This window comes from Phycodurus eques, chromosome 6 (genome assembly GCF_024500275.1).
Source record: "Phycodurus eques isolate BA_2022a chromosome 6, UOR_Pequ_1.1, whole genome shotgun sequence".
Classification (NCBI taxonomy): domain Eukaryota; kingdom Metazoa; phylum Chordata; class Actinopteri; order Syngnathiformes; family Syngnathidae; genus Phycodurus; species Phycodurus eques.
Genome location: NC_084530.1, coordinates 3789349 through 3809976, shown reverse-complemented (window position 1 = coordinate 3809976; position 20628 = coordinate 3789349). Strand labels below are relative to the sequence as shown.

General features: G+C 43.6%; 1 protein-coding gene across 3 annotated transcripts in view; it reads right to left on the bottom strand.

Moving 5' to 3' along the window:
- Positions 1-20628, bottom strand: part of LOC133403790 (VPS10 domain-containing receptor SorCS1) — a 250256-nt gene that overhangs the window by 88769 nt on the left and 140859 nt on the right. For all 3 annotated transcript variants that reach the window (XM_061679044.1, XM_061679045.1, XM_061679046.1), the window contains exons 3-4: positions 16986-17085; positions 9785-9943 (exon numbers count right to left, since the gene is read on the bottom strand). In XM_061679044.1, coding sequence (XP_061535028.1) covers positions 9785-9943; positions 16986-17085 — 259 coding nt within the window. The remainder of the gene's footprint in view (positions 1-9784; positions 9944-16985; positions 17086-20628) is intronic.

Here is a 20628-nt window from a genome sequence, read left to right as displayed (position 1 = left end):
TGCATGTCTCACACATATGGTGAGTGTTTCATCTTTAGATGCATATATGATTAACGAATGACCAGAGGAAGCCTTTTTTTCTTTTTCTTTCTTTTTTGCCACATCTTAGTTTTAAAAAACTGCCATAATTTAACATTGCATTGTTTCCAATCACTGCGATTGACTGATGTACCCTGCCTCTCACCCAAAGTCAGCTGGGATAGGCTCCAGCACACCTGGATGAGGATAAGAAGTACAGCGAATGGAGGAATGGATGGATGTTCAAATCCAAATAATAATTCCGTCTGTGCCCTTTAGACAACTGTCCAATTTGTCTGGGCTTGAGACCAATACTGGAGTTCTTAACTGACGGCATGTTGGCTGGGACGGAATCCTTGCTAGTTGGTCATGTACCAAAACACCAACAATGTCCCATATAAGTTTACTCTACTAACGGTCCAAACAATTTGGAGGATAATGTTTGGTGCTGCTTATTTATGAAGTACATTAAGTTCTAGGCCAATTCCCATGGATGATTCTCAGTGCTGTAATGTTCAACAATAAGCACATTTTTTTTTGGAGTATTTATTTAAAAGGGACCAAGCACATTAAAGAACACCAATACAGTACGTGTACATCTGCCGAAGTTAGCATACAGCTAATTTACATTCGTAGTCCCTTGGCAGGTGACTTAAAACACAAGACATATTAGCATATATATAAAATCATTCAATAAATCACACTTTCTACGTTAAAAATGGGTCTAAAATGCCTAACTTATAAAGTGCAAGTTAGAAAGTGCTTTCAGTACTTTTAAAGTGCTACAGTTTCAAGTCATTATAAATCAAATTCCTTTGTGCTGTTTAAAAAAATGCTTAAATTGTGTACAAAGAGCACCATATTATTATATTTAGTGTTATACCTTTTAGCTCTGAAATTATGCATTTTCAAATATCTAATCTATATGCAACATCTGTGGAATTAATTAGAATTCAGCATTAATTTTGTTATTGATGAGAGTTTTATCTGAGCTAAAAACTCCACGAGCAAAAAAGCATTCATCAGCATAGTATGATGAACCTGAGTCTAGATTCAAACCCAAGGTAACGGTGCTACCCACTTTGTATCAGTGAAATCGCAATAAATAAATAATATTATTACTCAACCAAATAACACTCAAACTATTATTCTGGGAGTCTCACTTACAAATGTGTAAGTTGAAAGTGTTGAAAGCGCAACTACACACAATCTTCGCTTTACAGGTGAAGTGACTCTGACATAGTTGTCAGAATCAGTGTGTCAACTTTACAAGTGCAATTCCGAGATTTTGAGAATTGTTTGATTGGCTGAGGTCCAGTTCAGGGTGTACCCCGCCTCTCACCCGAAGATAGCTAGGATAGGCTCCAGCATGCCCGCGACCCTTGTGAGGATAAAGCGGTACAGAAAATGGATGGATGGATGGATGGATGGATGAGAATTGTTTGTCTTGATTTGACTCCAAGCAGCATGAAATGTGATTTGAACCATAAGCAGTTGATTTGCCAAAACTGAAGTATAAACAGTCAGTCCGATATGCTTGACCTCTGAGTAAAGAGAGTATCAAGTTGAGGTTATTTTATATTAATATATGATTTTAAACCCGGCGGCACGGCGGTCGACTGGTTAGAGCGTCAGCCTCACAGTTCTGAGGACCCGGGTTCAATCCCCGGCCCCGCCTGTGTGGAGTTTACATGTTCTCCCCGTGCCTGCGTGGGTTTTCTCCGGGCACTCCGGTTTCCTCCCACATCCCAAAAACATGCATTAATTGGAGACTCTAAATTGCCCGTAGGTGTGAATGTGAGTGCAAATGGTTGTTTGTTTCTGTGTGCCCTGCGATTGGCTGGCAACCAGTTCAGGGTGTACCCCGCCTCCTGCCTGATGACAGCTGGGATAGGCTCCAGCACGCCCGCGACCCGAGTGAGGATAAGCGGCTCAGAAAATGGATGGATGGATGGATTTTAAACCCATTTTATCCATTTGTAGACAAGATTCAAGTTGAAGGGTGTAGTCTTCTCCATCCTCTTGCACACACGCGTATTTAACTCTTAACTCCCGCCTTCTGGAGACTGTTTTATTTTTCTCTTTTTTTTCTTCTCTTGGTGGTCTTGGTGGCATCTAGCCGGCGATGGACTGGCCTCGGCCACCACTCCCTTTTCTTTTGTTCGGGCACACAGCTCGATAACCGGGAAGGCCGGGATGAGAACAGACTCGGCTTCCCAGCCTATCCGTGGGCCACCGCGAGGTGATCAGGGCAGCTGGTACTAAAGTACTATGTACGCTTCCAGCCAAGCGTGATCGCTCTATTGCTAGCGAGCCCCTGAAAAGGCAGGAAGCGAAGCGATCATACTATCCCAACAAGGCGTCACGAACAACAATTTTTCTTCTTACTCCTCTTTTGTTTTGTTTCATTTTTGTGGAACTTTTTCTTCTCCAATAAACCCTGTCTCTGTGCTTCTGAGACGCGCCCAGAGAGAGACCACTCCCAGAGGCCAGTTCGTTTACGTTCGTGAGGGGACAACTGCTAGTGTTTGCCAGACTGTCCAATATTAGTGCCCAATAATTACGTGGAAATTTATAGCTTCAATCTCAACTTTGTCCTCTCTCTCTCTCTCGAATGGGCGCGTTAAACGCTCACGTTTCCACTTTAGTCCAACACACGATGTTCTATTTCCCTTTTTGTATGGCTGTTTTTCTTCTTTTTACCATTATTAGTGTTATTTTCTTTCTTTAGTTAGACCCCTTTTGTGTGTTTTCCTCTAGATCCCTTGTAGATGTCAGTAAATATTCTATAAAATTCCACTCTTGGTTGTATTTTATGTGTTCTGAGTTTAAGTAAGCCTCTGTCATCTAGAACTAAAAATTTCATAAAATGTAGCAACCTTCAGATTACGAGACAGATAGAAAGTTTTCTCGTCACTTTATACATATAAAAAGTGACGTGGTTCCCCTTTACAAGGTAAAATAGTTGATTTGAACGATTAAACTTAAAATTACGCTAAACCGGAAGTAACGCAGGGATCACAGAGTTGAGGAGTGATGCAGAGCTAAATGGGACTGGAGAATGGAGACATTCTTTCTGTATGTGTATGTGTGTTACTTGACAACGGATGTTACAGTTGTAGTTTTTTGTTTGTTTGTTTGTTTGTTTTTTGTAGTGTTTTTGTGGCCTCTTGGTAAAGTAATTTTGGCTCCATTCCACATATATTGAGGACTGACAATAAAATGCTCCCGTCCCAAAAATGCTACTGATTTAATACCATTATTTCCTAAAATGACTGTAGTTCAACATTTTACAATGGTCATATACAGTAATTCCTGACACCCCAATAAATCAGTAATATATTTAAAACAGTCCTTCAAGTCCCGCAAACTTAGCCTTACGGTATGAGCTACTGCTGCCCCAATTTGACATGCAAATTTGAATTAAAATCTTAATTGTCACTGCACATATGCGATATATTGTAGTCATTATATATACTGTTGATATATACCTATATAGTAATGTTGTCCAGTTCTGCTCAAACTATTGTTGTTTATCCATCATCCCTTTTCTTCCGCTTATCCGCAGGGGCAGCAGCTTAAGCAGGGAAACCTAGACTTCCCTCTCCACAGCCACATACTTCATCTTCGTTCTTTTTCTTCTCTCTTTCTTCTTCTTCGTTCGTCCGGGGGAATCCAGAGACTTTCCTAGGCTAGCCATGAGACATAGTCTTGGCTGGGTCATAAATGCAGCCTTCTCCTGGTACACATTGCCCTGAACAGCTCACCAGGTAGACATCAAGGAGGCATTCTGACCAGGTGCCCGACCTACCTCATCCGGCTCCTCTTAATGGAGAGGAGCAGCGGCTCTACTCTGATCCCATATTAGATCACCATGATTTTCACCCTATTTGCGGAGAAAACTCATTTCAGCCAGCTATTCTTACTGTCACTATGCACAGCTCGTGACCATAGGTGTGGATGGGAATACAGATGGACTGATAATGAGATTTGGCACAGCTCCTCTTCACCTCGACATCCCGATGCAGCTGCAGACCTGAACCAATCCGCCTGTCAATCTCCCGCTCCATTCTTCCCTCGTGAACAAGACCCAAGATACTTGAACACCTTCCTCCACTTGGACCAAGATCTCATCCCCAACCCGGAGAGGGCACTCTACCCATTTCTGACTGAGAACCATGGCCTCAGATTGGCCTCACACACACACAAATTTAAGTGACATTCCACTCTTAATGCATAGGGTTTAATATGACATCGGTCCACCATCTGCAGTTACTGTATAACAGCTTAAACTCTTCTGGTAAGGTTTTCCACAATGTTTAGGAGTGTGTTCAGGGAAATTTACGACCATTTTATGACCTGCATTTGTGAGGCTACACACTGATGTTGTACCAAGAGATTTGGGACAGTCAAACAGTTTGGGGATTACTCCTTCCTCTGCCAACATGTCTGTGAACCACTGCAAAAAGCAAGGTCCATAAAGACATTGATGAGAGAATTTGGTATGGATGAACTTGACTGGCCTGCACAGAGTCCTACTCTCAACCCCATAGAACACCTTTGGGTTGATTTCGAGTGTACAGTGAGCCAGGCCTTCTCGTCCAACATCGGTGTGTGACCTTGCAAATATGCTCCTGGAAGAACGGGCAAAAATCTGAATCAGAATCATCTTTATGTGCCAAGTACGTCAAAAACACAAGGAATTTGTCTCTGGTAGTTGGTTAAAAAACAGTCACTGAGCAAGACAAGGTTGCCAGTCATGTGGTAATGCCGGTACAATTTTATATATATTTGTTTGGACAATTGTGCAAAACGATGCAGAGTCCTCTAGCAATTAGAGCAGTTTGAAATGACTAATATAACAATAGTCCAGTGCAATGACCATTGTGCAAAGGGCGCCGAGACTTCAAGAAATGTATGCAGTTTAAAGTGACTAGTAGTGCGATAATCTGGGACAATGTCGATTGTGTAAATGTTGCAGATGCTACTCAGGCACATGAGTGGCCAGTATTGGTCAACAACAGATATGCAAATAGTGCAGCATGGCGAGACTACTACAGTGAGTGCACGAGTAATGTATAATTGGCCCGACAGAAATGTGACAACAAACTCAAGACAAGAAATTGGCAGCATGTTGCAATGGAATTGTAATTTAGCTGTTAAAAATAACTTAAAAATAAGTACATTTTGAAGTGTACAAGCAAAAAAACTGTCATTATCTGTGCTCTGCATTTCCTCTGCGAAGCATAGGTGGCGCCTTGTGCCACTTTTGTTCCCTCTCTCTCACCAGCACTTATCACCTCCTCGCCTGCACACCCGGTCCCAATCAACACTCATCACAGCCTGCACTTACAACTGCCTGCTCCTGTATTCTCGCTCCTACACGGTACACCGGCCGACTCTTTGCTCACGATTGTAAGAGTAGATTCCCTGATATCTGATTCCCTGTTTTTCCTCCTTCTCCAGTGTCCTCCTGCGTCTCCTGCCACGACGCTCGCTCCAACCGCACTGTGAAGTTCACTCCCCTGCTCACGCTGCAGTCTCCCGCACACTCCCTGCTCCTACAGACCACCATCACACCTTGGAATTCTTGACCTCGCGCTTCACCTTAATAAACCACTTCCAACTGCTTCCTCAGTCTCAGTCTGCTTTTGGGTCCAGTTCAATACCGTTTGGTACAAACCGTGACAGAATACTCTGGCCACTATGGACCTAGCAACTCCGGAAGCAGTGAGGGAAGCGCTCGTCCACCAAGGCGCCCACATCGGCCAACAGGATAAAATATTCTTCAGCAAATCATAGACTCTATTAACACCCTCACACAGAAAGTATCCGTCATTTCCGCTCAGATGCACTCCGGCAACCCCCGCCTCACAGAACCCCCCGTGAGTGTTCCTTCCCAGCCCGCTGCCTCCAACCAACACCCACTCCCTTACAAGGAACCTCACGTTCCCACTCCCAAACTGTTCTATGGGGATTTAGGTTCCTGTGGGCAGTTTTTATTGAACTGCTCGCTAGTTTTTGACCTGCAGTCTCTGAGTTACCCACCGATAAAGCTAAAATTGCTTTCGTCATAAATCTCCTGCGGGGAAGAGCTGCTAGGTGGGCGACTGCTTTGTGGCATAATTCCTCACCGGTGTTTGTCTCCTTCGAATTATTCTCCGCCGAATTGAAGAACATTTTTGACCACCCTGTTAAGGGCAGGGAGGCCTCTCGGCGGCTCCTGCCCCTTACGCAAGGTTCCAAATCTGCCGGCTCATATTCCACTGAGTTTTGGATTCTGGCAGGTGACTGTGGGTGGGATGAGGCGGCCCAGATTGGAATTTTTTTCTAAAGGGCTGTCGGAATGACGAAAGGATGAATTAGCGGCTAGAGATGAGCCCGCTTCCTTAGAGAAGCTAATTTCTCGAGCCATAAAGATGGACAATTGACTTAGAGAGAGGGATCGAGAAAAAGAGAGCCGATCCCGCAGTCTAGCACCCTCTACGGGCACAACCACTCCAGCTAACCCGCTGTTCCCGGTGAGGCTGGTGTCAGCCACCAGCCTCACCACTCGATCTCTCCTTAGTTCCCCTCATCGACCCCTCATTTGAACCCCTCTTCGGCGCTCAGATCTTCACCAAATTGGAGCTGCGCAACGCCTATCACCTCATCCGCATTAAGGAGGGGGATGAGTGGAAAACAACATTCAATATCCACCCCAGACATTTTGAATATCTGGTCATGTTCTTTGGATTAACCAATGCCCCCGCCATTTTTCAAACATTCATCAATGACGTCCTCCGAGATATGCTTAACCAGTTCATCTTCGTCTACTTAGACAACATCCTCATTTTCTCCCTCTCACTGGAGGAACATCGACAACAACAACAAGTTCTTCAGCGCCTCCTGGAAAACCGCCTCTTTGTCAAACCCGAAAAGTATGAATTCTCACATCTCACCTCTGTACACTTTTTGGGATACATTATTGCAAAGGGACAACTACAACCAGACTCATCCAAAATCGAAGCAGTCGTCAACTGGCCCATCCCCTCCAACCGCAAGGAGCTGCAATGCTTCGTGGGTTTCGCAAACTTCTATCGCAGATTCTTCAGGGACTACGGCAAAGTGGCCGTTCCCCTCACTAGCATTACCTCTACAAACTCCCATTTTTCAATGGACACCTGCTGTTTCCCAAGCCGTCAACCGCCTCAAAGAACTGTTCACCTGTGCTCCTATCCTGAAACACCCTGACCCCTCCCTCTAGTTCATGGTTGAGGTTGACGCGTCGGACACTGGAGCTAGAGCAATCCTCTCCCAGCGGGACCCACAGACCCAGAAATCCACCCCTGTGCCTTCTTTTCCCGTCACTCGTCACCCACCGACCGTAACTACGACGTAAACGTGAGCTGCTGGCAATTTTATGGGCCTTGGAGGAATGGAGGCACTGGTTGGAGGGGTCCGGAACTCCCTTCGTTATTTGGACAGACCACAAGAACCTCGGCTACCTCCGCACTGCTAAGCGGGTGAACCCCCGTCAAACTTGCTGGACACTGTTCCTCAGCCGTTTTAATTTCAGCCTCTCCTTTCGTCTGGGGTCTCGCAATACCAAGCCAGATGCCCTTTCTCGCCTCCATTCACCTCCTTCCATCTCTGAGGAGCCTGAACCCATCCTTCCCTCCTCCTTTTTTGTCTGGGCTGCTACCTGGGAGATCGAACAAGTGTTTAAGGTGGCTCAGAGAGACCAATCAGACCGGAACTCCTCACTGTCTTTTCGTGCCCGAGTCTGCCCGCTCTCAGGTGCTTCAGTGGGTTCAAAGCTCAAAACTCACCTGTCATCCCGGAATCCCCCGAAACCTCCAATTCTTCCAACAACACTTCTGATAGACCAGCCTGGTGAAAGATACAGTACCCGGGAGTTCGTCCTAGCCTGCTTCGTCTGTGCCCAGAAAAAAGGCTCATATCTGCCCCCAGTTGGCTTGCTGCACCTTATACCCATCCCGAGCCGCCCCTGGTCCCACATTGCCTTAGACTTCCTACCCACCTCTGAAGGAAACACTGTCATTCTTTCTGCCATAGATTGTTTGTGTGTGTCCACTACATACCCCTTCCTAAGTTAGTTTCTGCTTTCGAGACCGCTATCCTTCTTGTCCTTCATGTATTCAAACAGAATTTCCATAGACATTCTCTCGGACCGTGGTCCTCAGTTCTCTTCCCAGGTCTGGAGGGAGTTCTGTAAGATGGTGGGCGCAGCAGCCAGTCTGTCTTTTGGCTATCATACACAGTCCATCGGCCAGATGGAGTGGGCAAATCAAAATCTGGAGGCCACTCTTTACTGTGTTGCTGCACGTAATCCTGCCTCCTGGAGCACCTTTCTCCCATGGGTTGAATATGGCCACAACTCCCTCACCAGGTATGTCTTCCTTCATGGCATGTTATGGTTTCCAACCCCCTCTATTTAAGGAGAAGGAGCATCCTGTGGCATTTCCGTTGGTGAGGGAACACCTGTGCTGGCTCCATACTATTTGGAAGGACGTCAGGGCAGCTCTCACTCGTTCGGCCGAAAGAATCAAGCGGTTCGCGGATCTTCATTGCTCCCCTATACTGGAATACAAGGTGGGTCAGATGGAGGGGCTCTCCTCCCATGACCTACCTCTGCAAACGAAATCATAAACTCACACCACGCTTCATTGGGCCTTTTCCTATCACCAAAATCATCAACTCCACATCGGTACAGTTAAAAGTCTTTCAAGATGCATCCCACGTTTCATGTATCGCTGCTCAAGCCTGTTTCCACCGGTGCTCTTGCACCTCCGCCCATGCCCCCTACTCGCCCCGAGTCATCGACAACCATACTGCCTTCACTGTGTCACACATCCTTGATATACAGCTCCGGGGTGGGGGGCTTCAGTTCTTACTGGACTGGGAGGGTTGTGGTCCAGAGGATTGTGCCTGGATATCCCGTAAAATCATTTTAGATGACACTCTCATCGGGGATTTTTATGCAGCCCACCCTGGGAAGCCTGAGGGTGTGGGGGTCGGTTGGGGGGTACTGCCATAATCTGTGCCCTGCAGTTCCTCTGCGAAGCGTGGGTGGCACCTTGTGCCTCTTTTTTCCTCCTTCTCTCTCCAGCACTAATCTACTCCTAGCCTGCGGACCTGGTCCCAATCAGCACTCATTACAGCCTGCACTTAAGCTTGCCTGTTCCTCTGTTCCAGCACCAGCGTATTCTCGATCCTACGCGGTACACCGTCCAAATCTTTGCTCAGGATCGTAAAAATAGATTCCCTGATATCCATGCCTGAACTTACTTCCTGTTTTTCCTCCTCCTCCGGTTCCCTCCTGTGTCTCCTGCCATGATGCTCGGTCCAATCACACTGCCAAGTACATTCACTTGCTCACGCACCAGTCTCCCACACGCTCCCTCTCCCATGGACCACCATCACGCCTTGGAATTCTTGAACTCGCGCGTCACACTAATGAACCCCTTCCAACTGCTTCCTCAGTCTCAGTCTGCTTTTGGGTCCAGTCCAATACAGTTTGGTACAAACCGTGACAAAATACTCTGAAATATTGTCAAATTGGAAAAAGTATCTTACCATAGCCGCAAAGAAAAAAGTACATTTTAATAGTATTTGCTCAACTCTGGTGAAATGCTTCTGTGACAGGATTTGGGACCTGTCCAACTTAATCTGAGTATTTAAAACTGATCACCTTCTGTTTTGAGTGAAAGATTCGGCATTTTGCTGTTGAAGAATTAAAATGAATATTAACTAATTCCCTTACCTTTTGCTCATGACTATAAGCCAGAATCCAGTCCTCTTGCTCGGGATGGAAGAGCAGGCTGAGGATATAGAAGTTCAGCCGGTACTTCTGGTATGTTGCTCCTTCATCAGAACTGATGAGAAGACTGTTCTCCACTTCGGTATCCGTTAAGAGCATAATCTTTGGAGAGAATACCAAAGGTATGCATTGTGAAAAAAGTTTTTTTTTTTTTCATGAACAGTGTCCAGCCTGAACAATTAAGCACACATTGATATTGGGAGATGGGGAGGTGTATATTAAATTTTTTTTAATAAATTTAAAAAAGCAATTTTTTTTATTTAAGTTAAATTGACTACTGATTCATATTCTAGAAATAACCATCAGTAGTGGGTCCCATGACTGGACCCACTACTTCAAAAGTAATGGCAACTCAACACCCCTCCCCCGATCATGCCGTCCTGAGCTTGGGGGAGGAGTAACTGGGGAAGTTCATAGTTTCTGTTGATTGATGTAAATTCCACAGCTAGCAGACAAAAGATTTCTCCTTTGTGGTATAATTTTGCTTGAAACACATATACATGAGTGATTCATATACTGCATATCCATATATATACGGTAATTGCACACACTTAAACACATATCAGAGTGAATGTATGAGGATCTGTGATTTGCTATTTACTACACTGACTTTTGTGTTATTGTTGCAGACTTAGTGTTTGAAACAATTGTGCGTGGTGTCTCCTGGTAATGCAGGTCGCAGGGGTAAAATAATGATAATACCATTTTGGAAAGAATAAGCAAATAAAATCAAGGAATTGAATAGCATATCGAGGGTTGAAAGAGAGAAAGCAGAGTGAGAAATTACCATCAAACGTGATGGTCCGATTCCTACTGCTGGGGCAGACGAGAGAACAGATTAAAGTTGATGCACTTGCTACTCACTCACTTTGCCACCTTCTGCTCTCCTAAAGACTGCACATCACTCTGACAAAGGTCGTCACACCTTTGGCCAACTTTTTGCTGCCTGAGTAAGTCTGTGTGCAGAAAGCTCATCTGAAGAATTCTCAATGCTGGCTGTCCTCCAAATATGTACCATTTTATAGATCAGATTTTAATTTTTTTCGTGTGGTATTCAGTTCAGTTTGTTTCCATCCATCCATCCCTTTTCTACACCGCTTATCCTCACTAGGGTCGCGGTTATGCTGGTTGCCAATCCCAGATAACTGCGGGCAGGAGGCGGGGTATACCCTGAAATGGTTGCCAACCAATTACAGGGCACACAAAAACAAACAACCATTCACACTCACACAGACAATTTAGAGTCTTCACTGAAACCTACCATGCATGTTTTTGGGATGTGGGAAGAAACCGGAGTACCCGGAGAAAACCCACGCAGGCACGGGGAGAACATGCAAACTCCACACAGGCGAGGCCAGATTTGAACCCGGGTCCTCAGAACTGTGAGGCAGATGTGCTAACCAATCGGGTCACCGTACCACTTCAGTTTGTTTCAAGCATGTTAACTGTTTGAGCTTTACATCAGTAACAAAGTACACATTTGTTATTATTAGTAGTAGTCCATAGCATCGTTCCATGTCGTATTAGACTGCACTTTACTGCTAATCAACATTTCACAGTCATGACATACATGAGTTTGGTAGTTGTATATAATCTAATATGCATATCAGAGCGCCACGTTGGGTAGGTTGCGTCTGCAGGAACCCAACCCACTCTCTAACAGTGAAATGCATTACCTAAGCAGATGTTTACAAGGGAATGTGTCAAATAGTAATGCTAACGCACATCAAGTTGCCTCCATTAAACCAGAATGACTAGAAATAAGCAGGCATTTGCAGACATTAGGCAAATATATATATATATATATATATATATATATATATATTACTTTGTATTTACTTTGATTATATATTATTTTCGTTATATTACTTTGATAAACTATACCTTCTGTGTGTGTGTTTTTTTCTAACGAATGTATATTATGCATGCAAAACCGTTGCACATGATAACAATCACTAAAATTTTGGCAGATGTAAGTCTACGATTGTCCTTGTTTATAAAAGCACTGTCTACGTATATACAGTAATCCATGGTTTATCGCAGGGGTTAGGTTCTGGGCTACCCCTGCAATAGGTGAAATCTGTGAAATAGCGCCTACATATTTTCTTTGTATTATTTATACATATTTTAAAGCTATATGAACCTCTCCAGACTATTATTAATCTTCCCCATGGTCCTATTAACCTCTACTGTATTTTACCAATGACGATGGTGTCTGATATCTCTAAAAAAAAAAAATCCTGGAGATCACTAATCAGCACCCAACTGTGAAATCTGTCATTTTACACACAGGAGCCATGGATGTTGTCAAGCAGCAATCAAAGGTACTGAAGCGAGATTTCATTGCTCTCCTAATAAAAGTGCAATGTTTGGATGCTGAGGTTTTCATAAGTGGACCTCTCCCAAAGGTACGATATGGAGATGAATGTTTCAGATGGCTTAGGCAATTAAATAAGTGGCTTGAAGAAGTGTGTACGGCTCTGTCCGTGAGCTTCATTGACAGTTTCTGTATTTTTGGGGGACACAAATACGCATTATACACGAAAAATTACGGTAATCATTAACTTAGAATTTCATGGCTGCAATACGTTCCAAAAAAGCTGGGACAGGGTCATGTTTACCACTGTGTTACATCACCTTTTCTTTTAACAACATTCAATAAACGTTTTGGAACTGGGGACACTAATTGTTGAAGCTTTGTAGGTGGAATTATTTCCCATTCTTGCTTGATGTTCAGCTTCAGCTGTTCAACAGTCCGGGGTCTCCGTTGTCATATTTTATGCTTCATAATGCGGCACACATTTTCAATGGGAGACAGGTCTGGACTGCAGGCAGGCCAGTCTAGTACCCGCACTCTTTTACTATGAAGCCACGCTGTTGTAACACGTGCAGAATGTGGTTTGGCATTGTCTTGCTGAAATAAGCAGGGACGTTCATGAAAAAGATGTTGCTTGGATAGCAGCATATGTTTCTCCAAAACCTTTATGTACCATTCAGTATTAATGGTGCCTTCACAGATGTGTAAGTTACCCATGCCATTGGCACTAAAACAGACCCTTACCATTACAGATGCTGGCTTTTGAACTTTGCGTCCATAACAGTCCGGATGTTTTTTTCCCCCTTTGGCCCGGAGGACACGACATCCACAATTTCCAAAAACAATTTGAAATGTGGACTCGTCAGACCACAGAACACTTTTCCAATTTACATCAGTCCATTTTAGATCAGCTCGGGCCCAGAGAAGCTGGCGGCGTTTCTGGGTGTTGTTGACAAATGGCTTTTGCTTTGCATAGTAGAGTTTCAAGTTGCACTTACGGATGTAGCGCCGAACTGTATTTACTGACATTGGTTTTCTGAAGAGTTCCTTAGCCCATGTGGTGATATCCTTTAAACATTGATGTCAGTTTTTGATGCAGTGCCGACTGAGGCATCGAGGGTCACAGGCATTCAATGTTGGTTTTCGGCCTTGCCGCTTACCTGCAGTGATTTCTCGAGATTCTCTGAACCTTTTGATGATATTATGGACCGTAGATGATGAAATCCCTAAATTGCTTGCAATTGTACGTTGAGGAACATTGTCCTTAAACAGTTTGACTAGTTTCTCACGCACTTGTTCACAAAGAGGTGAACCTCGCCCCATCTTTGCTTGTGAATGACTGAGTAATTCAGGGAAGCTCCTTTTATACCCAATCATGGCACCCACCTGTTCCCAATTGTCCCTGTGGGATGTTCCAAACAGGTGTTTGATGAGCATTCCTCAACTTTCTCAGTCTTTTTTGCCACCTGTCCCAGCTTTTTTGGAACGTGTTGCAGCCAAAAATTTTAAGTTCATGATTATTTGCTAAAAACAATCAAGTTCATGAGTTTGAACATTAAATATCTTGTCTTTGTAGTGTATTCAGTTAAATATAGGTTGAACATGATTTGCAAATCATTGTATTCTGTATTTATTTATGTTTAACACAACGTCCCAACTTCATTGGAATCGGGGTTGTAATTTGGGAGTACCAACGAGGAACGGCCAATATGAGTTAGTGGTGGGTGGATTTTATTAAAACCATTGACAATTGAAATACAGTTCAAGGGCATGAAATATGTGTGTCTGCGTTTGCACCTACAAGTGGCACAGTTCAAGACAGTGACACTTGAAATTGGGAGAGGCTTCATGTAACATGAAATCATCCTTCAAACACCCTACTGTTGTTGTGTAAGCCACGTGAAGCTTTTCTTTTGTTTGAACAATTCACATCCACACAGTAAAATGAGGGCAAGCCATTTTCTCAAACACCCAAACCTTGGTTAATTTAGTGAAGACATTCATAAGGAAAATAGTTTTTTCTCCAAAAAACTCTTCGTCAAATTCATCTGCTGTAAAGATGCTTTCGTTGAACATTATTTGGTTTCAAACGATTTGAGGCCTTTGATTTTGCCCATTTGCAAGATACAGCAATCTGTGTGTTGATGTTTTTCAGCTGGCATTTAATAAACCCAACCATTTGTTCTCATGATGCACCATATAAAAGTATTAGTCAGACACCTAAAAATGCCACGTCAGTAATGTATCCTTTTATGGACTACCTAAGCATGAAAATTTATGCAATTGCCCTGTTGCCGCTAGATGTTTGTTTATCTCATGGGAGAAGCCTTGGTCATACCACTGTATTGCTTTTTCTCATCACTCACTTTCCAAATGCTCTATTCAATAATTGTCCTTTCACTTCACGTATTTGTTGTGTCCCACATTTTCTTGAATGGCTTACTCCATTTTCTTTTTCTTCTTGTAGTTTTCTGTCACGTTTATCTGTCAGTGTCCAACAGCAATTTTCTCTCTCTGTCCCGAGCAGCAACAGAAGTCTAATTTACTTGCTCTATACTGGCTCAGTAGAGAGGTTTTTGTTTTCCAACATCAGCGGTCACATGGGGTCACATCGGGGGGTCAGAGAATGAGTGCGTTATCTAGTTCCCCTTAAAAGCAGGTTTGCCAGTTGTTTTGAGCTATTTGAATTTTTTTTTTAATTTGTTGGTTCATTGGAAAGTACAGTATTTAAAGTTTGTACATTTTATAAATGTGATTTACAGCTGCATCTGTAAGTGTAACAATCATAAGGCTTTAATGTTAGAATTTTTAGAACCATTGCATCTACAATTAAGGACATATTATGAACCTAAGAGTAACAAAATTTTAAGCGGCTTCAGTATTTGGACATAGTATTGTCATATATAATCCATTACTTATTACTTTTATCGAATCCTTATAGTCAATGGCTGTCTTAGCTCTGGAGCCCATGGATGTAATAACATTTTGAGTTTCCTTCCATCATATGTTTTGCTAGGTTTTTGTTTCTGTATCTAGCAAGATTTTTTTTAAATAGCAACTATTTTCAAAACTATTATACAGTAAAATGAAAAACGTTCAGGGGCGAACATGAGCAAGGACAATATTTTAATGTTATCAAACAAGATAGCAGGAGAATTTAGAGGGCATGAAGTGCCCTATTCATGTGCAAGTGGTCCTGTGTAGGTGGTGGACAATGGTCATGTTCTGAGTGACTAATCATGTAATACAAAATTTAGAGTGGGAAAAGAATCAGTTTTAAAACTCTGTTGGTAGGAGCACGACTGATTATTGGTTGGCACTTTGAGGGCCAATGAATTTCTGGGGTTTACAGTGCCGCACCAGCAACCTCTCTGGAAGTGCTTGTGTTGTAGACAAAAAAATATTAATAAAACACATTGCTTGTTATTGTAGAATATACAGCGGCTGAAATAAGTATTTAACACGTCACCATTTTTCTCATGAAGTATATTTCCAAAGTTGCTATTGACCTGAGAATTTCACCAGATGTTGGGAACAACCCAAGTACTCCGTACATAAAAAGGAAGTAGAACAAATAAACTCAGAAATTAAATTGTGCATAATAAATTGAAATGACACAGGGAAAAAGTATTGAACACGCCAACTGGTATTTATTTAACACTTTGTAGAAAAGCCTTTGTTTGCAAGGACCACTTCATTACGCCTCCTGAATGGAGAAATTATTCGCATGCATTGCTCTGATGTGATTTTGGCCCATTCCTCCACACAAGCAGTCTTCAAATCTTGAAGGTTCCGTGGGCTTCTTTTATGGACCTTGAGTTTCAGTTCTTTCCATAAATTTTGAATTGGATTCAATGCAGGTGATTGGCTGGGCCATTCTAGCAGCTTTATTTTTTTGTTTTCTTTGAAACCAATTGAGAGTTTCCTTGGCAGGATGTTTTGGATATTACCCCCACCCTCGTTTCATTTTCATCATCCTCGTAGATGGCAGCAGATTTTTGTCAAAAATGTCTCTGTACATTTGCCCATTCATCCTTCCTTCAATGTATAGTTTACCAGTACCATTTGCTGAAAATCAGCTCCACACCGTCATGTTCCCACCTCTGAACTTCACTGTTGGTATAGTGTTTTTAGAGTGATGTGCTCCTCCAAACATGGTGTGCATTATGGCATCCAAACAGTTCAACTTTGCTCTCATCCGATCACATTATGTTCTCCCAGTATTTAACTGGCTTGTCCAAATGTTATTCAGCAAACTTTAAACGAGCTTTGACATGCTTGTTTTTCAGCAATGGGGTCTTGTGTGGTGAATGTGCATACAGGCCATGGCGGCGACGTACATTACTCACTGTTTTCCTTCTGACAACAGTACCTGCTAATTCCAGGCCTTTTTGAAACTCTCCACAGGTTGTCCTTGGCTCTTGGAAAACTCTTCTGATTATTCTTTGCACTCCTCTGTCAGCAATCTTGCGAGGAGCACCTGATCGAGGCAAATGTATGGTGGTATGATTGGCTTTCCAATTAGGTTTTATGGCCCCAAACTGTTTGATTATTGGCTTTCCATGCCTTTTTGCACCTCCCTTTCTTTACATTTTCAATACTTTTTCCCTGTGACATTTCACATTTTTACACACAACTTAATTTCTGATCTTATTTGTTCTACTTTCTTTGGATGTTTGGATCACTTGGGTTGTTCCCAACATCTGGTGAAAGTTTCAGGTCAATAGCACATTTGGAAATATATTTAGTGAGAAAAATGGTGACGTGTTAAATACTTATTTCAGCTGCTGCATTTCAGTAAAGTATATAATAAATGAGTAGTATTACCTTTCTTTTGTTGTTTGGGCTCACGTACAAATAACTGAGTATTGTCTTTGCTCCAACTTTGTCATTCAGTTTCTGGTATGTTGCTCCATAGTCAGTTGACCTGAAATTTGATCAGAAAGGTCTGATGAACATTTGAAAAATGACTTGTTGCAATTAAAAGTCCCCTTGATAGTCGGGTAAGATAGGGTTAGAGCACTGATATAATGAAGTCCCTACTGGCCTAAACACATAACCATGAACTCCCACAGGAGTGCAGTGGCAACATTATAATGACCACTGTAGTGACTTTCCCTGGTTCCGTATTATATACACAATACAGTATGACCTTCATTTGAGATTTGAAGGGAATCATGAAAAAGAATGATGATAGTGCAAAAAAGAAATGACACGTGCATGTAGTTTGGGCACAGCTTGAGAAGGATTATAAATGGATGCATTTGTGATCTTTATCTCATATTCATGGCATCAGTCCCCTTGAGTCAAATAATTTGGAAATTGACCACAAATTTAGACATTAGTATATCTCATGAAGGGTCACTGATGGTGTAGTAGTGCACTCGCCTGACTTTGGTGCGGGCAGTGTGGGTTTAGTTCCCACTCATGGATGGATGGCAAAAGACCCAATCGACCATGTGTCATTCTTCATGTGTGTGTAGTGGCATGTAGCTTTCCTCCTTCTCTATGTTTGACACTGTGTTTGTCTTGTCTCATCCGAAAAGCTATTGGTGAGTAAACAGTTTATTTGTTTAATTTTATTAACAGCAATTTATTTCTTTTTACACTTTAATATAGTTGTAAAGTTGTCTCCCTTTCTGTTCATCTTGTACACCTCTGACTTCCAGTACAAATCTGGATCATCCCACCTGCAGAATTTCTCTGATGACTCTGCGGTGGTAAGGTATACTAATAATGCTTGGGAGATGGAGTACAGAGAGCTGGCCAACAATTTTGTGGACTGGTGCAGCAGAGATAATCTAGGTCTCAACACTACCACAATTAAGGAGCTATTTGTGGATTTTAGGAGGACCAGGACCACCACTCCCATCATCGGGGAAGGCATTAAAATGAAGTACTTGGGTGTAAACTTGAACAATGAACTAGAATGCAATACCAACATAGATGTAGTGTACAAGAGTGGAAGGATCAGACTGTATTTCCTGAGGAGGCTCAGCTCCTTCAGTGTGTGCAGCAAGATCTTCAAGATCTTCTACCAGTCTGTGGACATCTACTTTGCTTTTGTCTGCTGGGGGACCAGCATCAGTGCCAGGGATGTGATTATTAAACGAATTAAGAATGCTGGTGACACCCTGGGACTGAGGATGGAGACGTTTGAGTCAGTGAGGGACCAGAGATCACTGAGCAAACATCTCTCCGTCATGGACAAACCTTCACATCCTCTCCATGGCACTCCGCAGCATCAGAGAAGCTCATTCTCCGTATTCAGCTTTGCTGCCAGAAGTGGGTTTAGATAATCTTTTATACTGTTCACGATTCAGTTAGGGCCATATTCTTCCATTTACACAACTTCATGCCTCATGCGCTCTGGGTGGAGCAACCCTAAAATATGGCCATTCCCTGTCAAACCTGGCCTTGCACGTATTTTCCCGTCGACTTAATCTCTCTCTCTCTCTCTCTCTCTCACTCTCTCTTTCTCTCCTCGGGGACTGCCTCTGGATTGGCAGACTGGGGTGGAGGTCCCCCTTTTTTAGAAGGGGGACTGGAGGGTGTGTTCCAACTACAGGGGGATCACACTCCTCAGCCTCCCTGGTAAGGTTTATTCAGGGGTGTTGGAGAGGAGGGTCTGTCGGGAAGTCGAATCTCAGATTCAGGAGGAACAGTGTGGTTTTCGTCCTGGCCGTGGAAAAGTGGACCAGCTCTACACCCTCGGCAGGGTCCTTGAGGGTGCATGGGAGTTCGCTCAACCAGTCTAGATGTGTTTTGTTGACTTGGAGAAGGCGTTCAAACTTCGGGAGTATGGGGTACCGAACCCCCTGATACAGGCTGTTCGGTCCCTGTGCGACCAGTGTCAGAGTTCGGTCCGAATTGCTGGCAGTATGACTCGTTTCAGGTGAGGGTTGGACTCCGCCAAGGCTGCTCTTTGTCACCGATTCTTTTCACAACTTTTATGGACAGAATTTCTTGGAACATCCGAGGCATAGAGTGGGTCCGGTTTCGTGGTCTCAGTATTGCATCTTTGCTTCTTGCAGATGATGTGGTTCTGTTGGCTTCGTTAACCTGTGACCTCCAAGTCTCACTGGAGCAGTTCACAGCTGAGTGTGAAGTGGGTGGAATGAGAATCAGCACCTCTAAATCTGAGACTATGGTCCTCAGTTGGAAAAGGGTAGAGTGCCCTCTCCAGGTTGGGGATGAGATCCTGCACCAAGTGGAGGAGTTCAAGTATCTTGGTGTCTTGTTCACGAGTGAGGGAAGAAAGGAATGGGAGATCGACAGGCGGATCGGTGCGGCGTCTGTAGTGATGTGGACTTTGTATTGTATATGTTTATATATGTATATATACATATATACACATATATGTATATATACATATATGTGTATCCTCCTCCTTCTTCACCGCCATTGTGGTGAAGAAGGAGCTAAGCCAAAAGGCGAAGCTCTCAATTTACCGGTCAATCTACATTTGTACCCTCACCTATGATCCCAGATACAAGCGGCCGAAATGAGTTTCCTCCGTAGTGTGTCCGGGCTCTCCCTTAGAGATAGGGTGAGAAGCTCGGTCATCCGGGAAGCATAGAGTAGTAGCTCAGAGTAGAGCCGCTGCTCCTTCACATTGAGAGGAGCCAAATGAGGTGGCTCGTGCATCTGATTAGGATGCCTCTTGGACGCCTCCCTGGTGAGATGTTCTGGGAACGTCCCACTGGGAGGAGGCCCTGAGGACGACCCAGGAGACGCTGGAGAGACTACGTCTCTCGGCTGGCCTGGGAACGCCTCGGGACCCCCCGGAAGAGCTGGAGGAAGTGGCTGGGGAGAGGAGAGCCTGGGCCTCCCTGCGAAAGCTACTGCCCCCGCAACCCGACCTCGGTTAAGCGGATGAAAATTGATGGATGGAAGGACTTAATCCCTTTTCTTCTCATGCCATTGGAGGCTGTAGTAAGTCAAACGCCCCCAGAAGGTGAATCATCCAGCCATCCATTTTCCTCACTAGGGTCGCCGGCGTGCTGGAGTCTATCCCAGCTCTGAACTGGTCGCCAGCTAATCGCACAGCACATATAAACAAACGACCATTCGCACTCACATTCACGCTTACGGACAATTTAGAGTCTTTAATCAACCTACCATACATGTTTTTGGGATGTGGGAGGAAACCGGAGTGCCCGGAGAAAACCCACGCAGGCATGGGGAGAGCATGCAAACTCCACACAGGCGGGGCCGGGATTTGAACCCTGGTCCTCACAACTGTGAGGCAGATGTGCTAACCAGTTGTCCACCATGCCACAAAAGTGAATCATACTGAACTTAAATTTTGAATGGAGTTACAATATACACCAAATATACTACAAAAACAAACATACTACCAAATTATAAAACAGACTTGCTTGCTATTTTATTTCTTTTGGGATACACCTACAGTATAAATTGACTTGATGGCTCATCTCTCCGGTCGGAACAATCATCCACCTGCGTT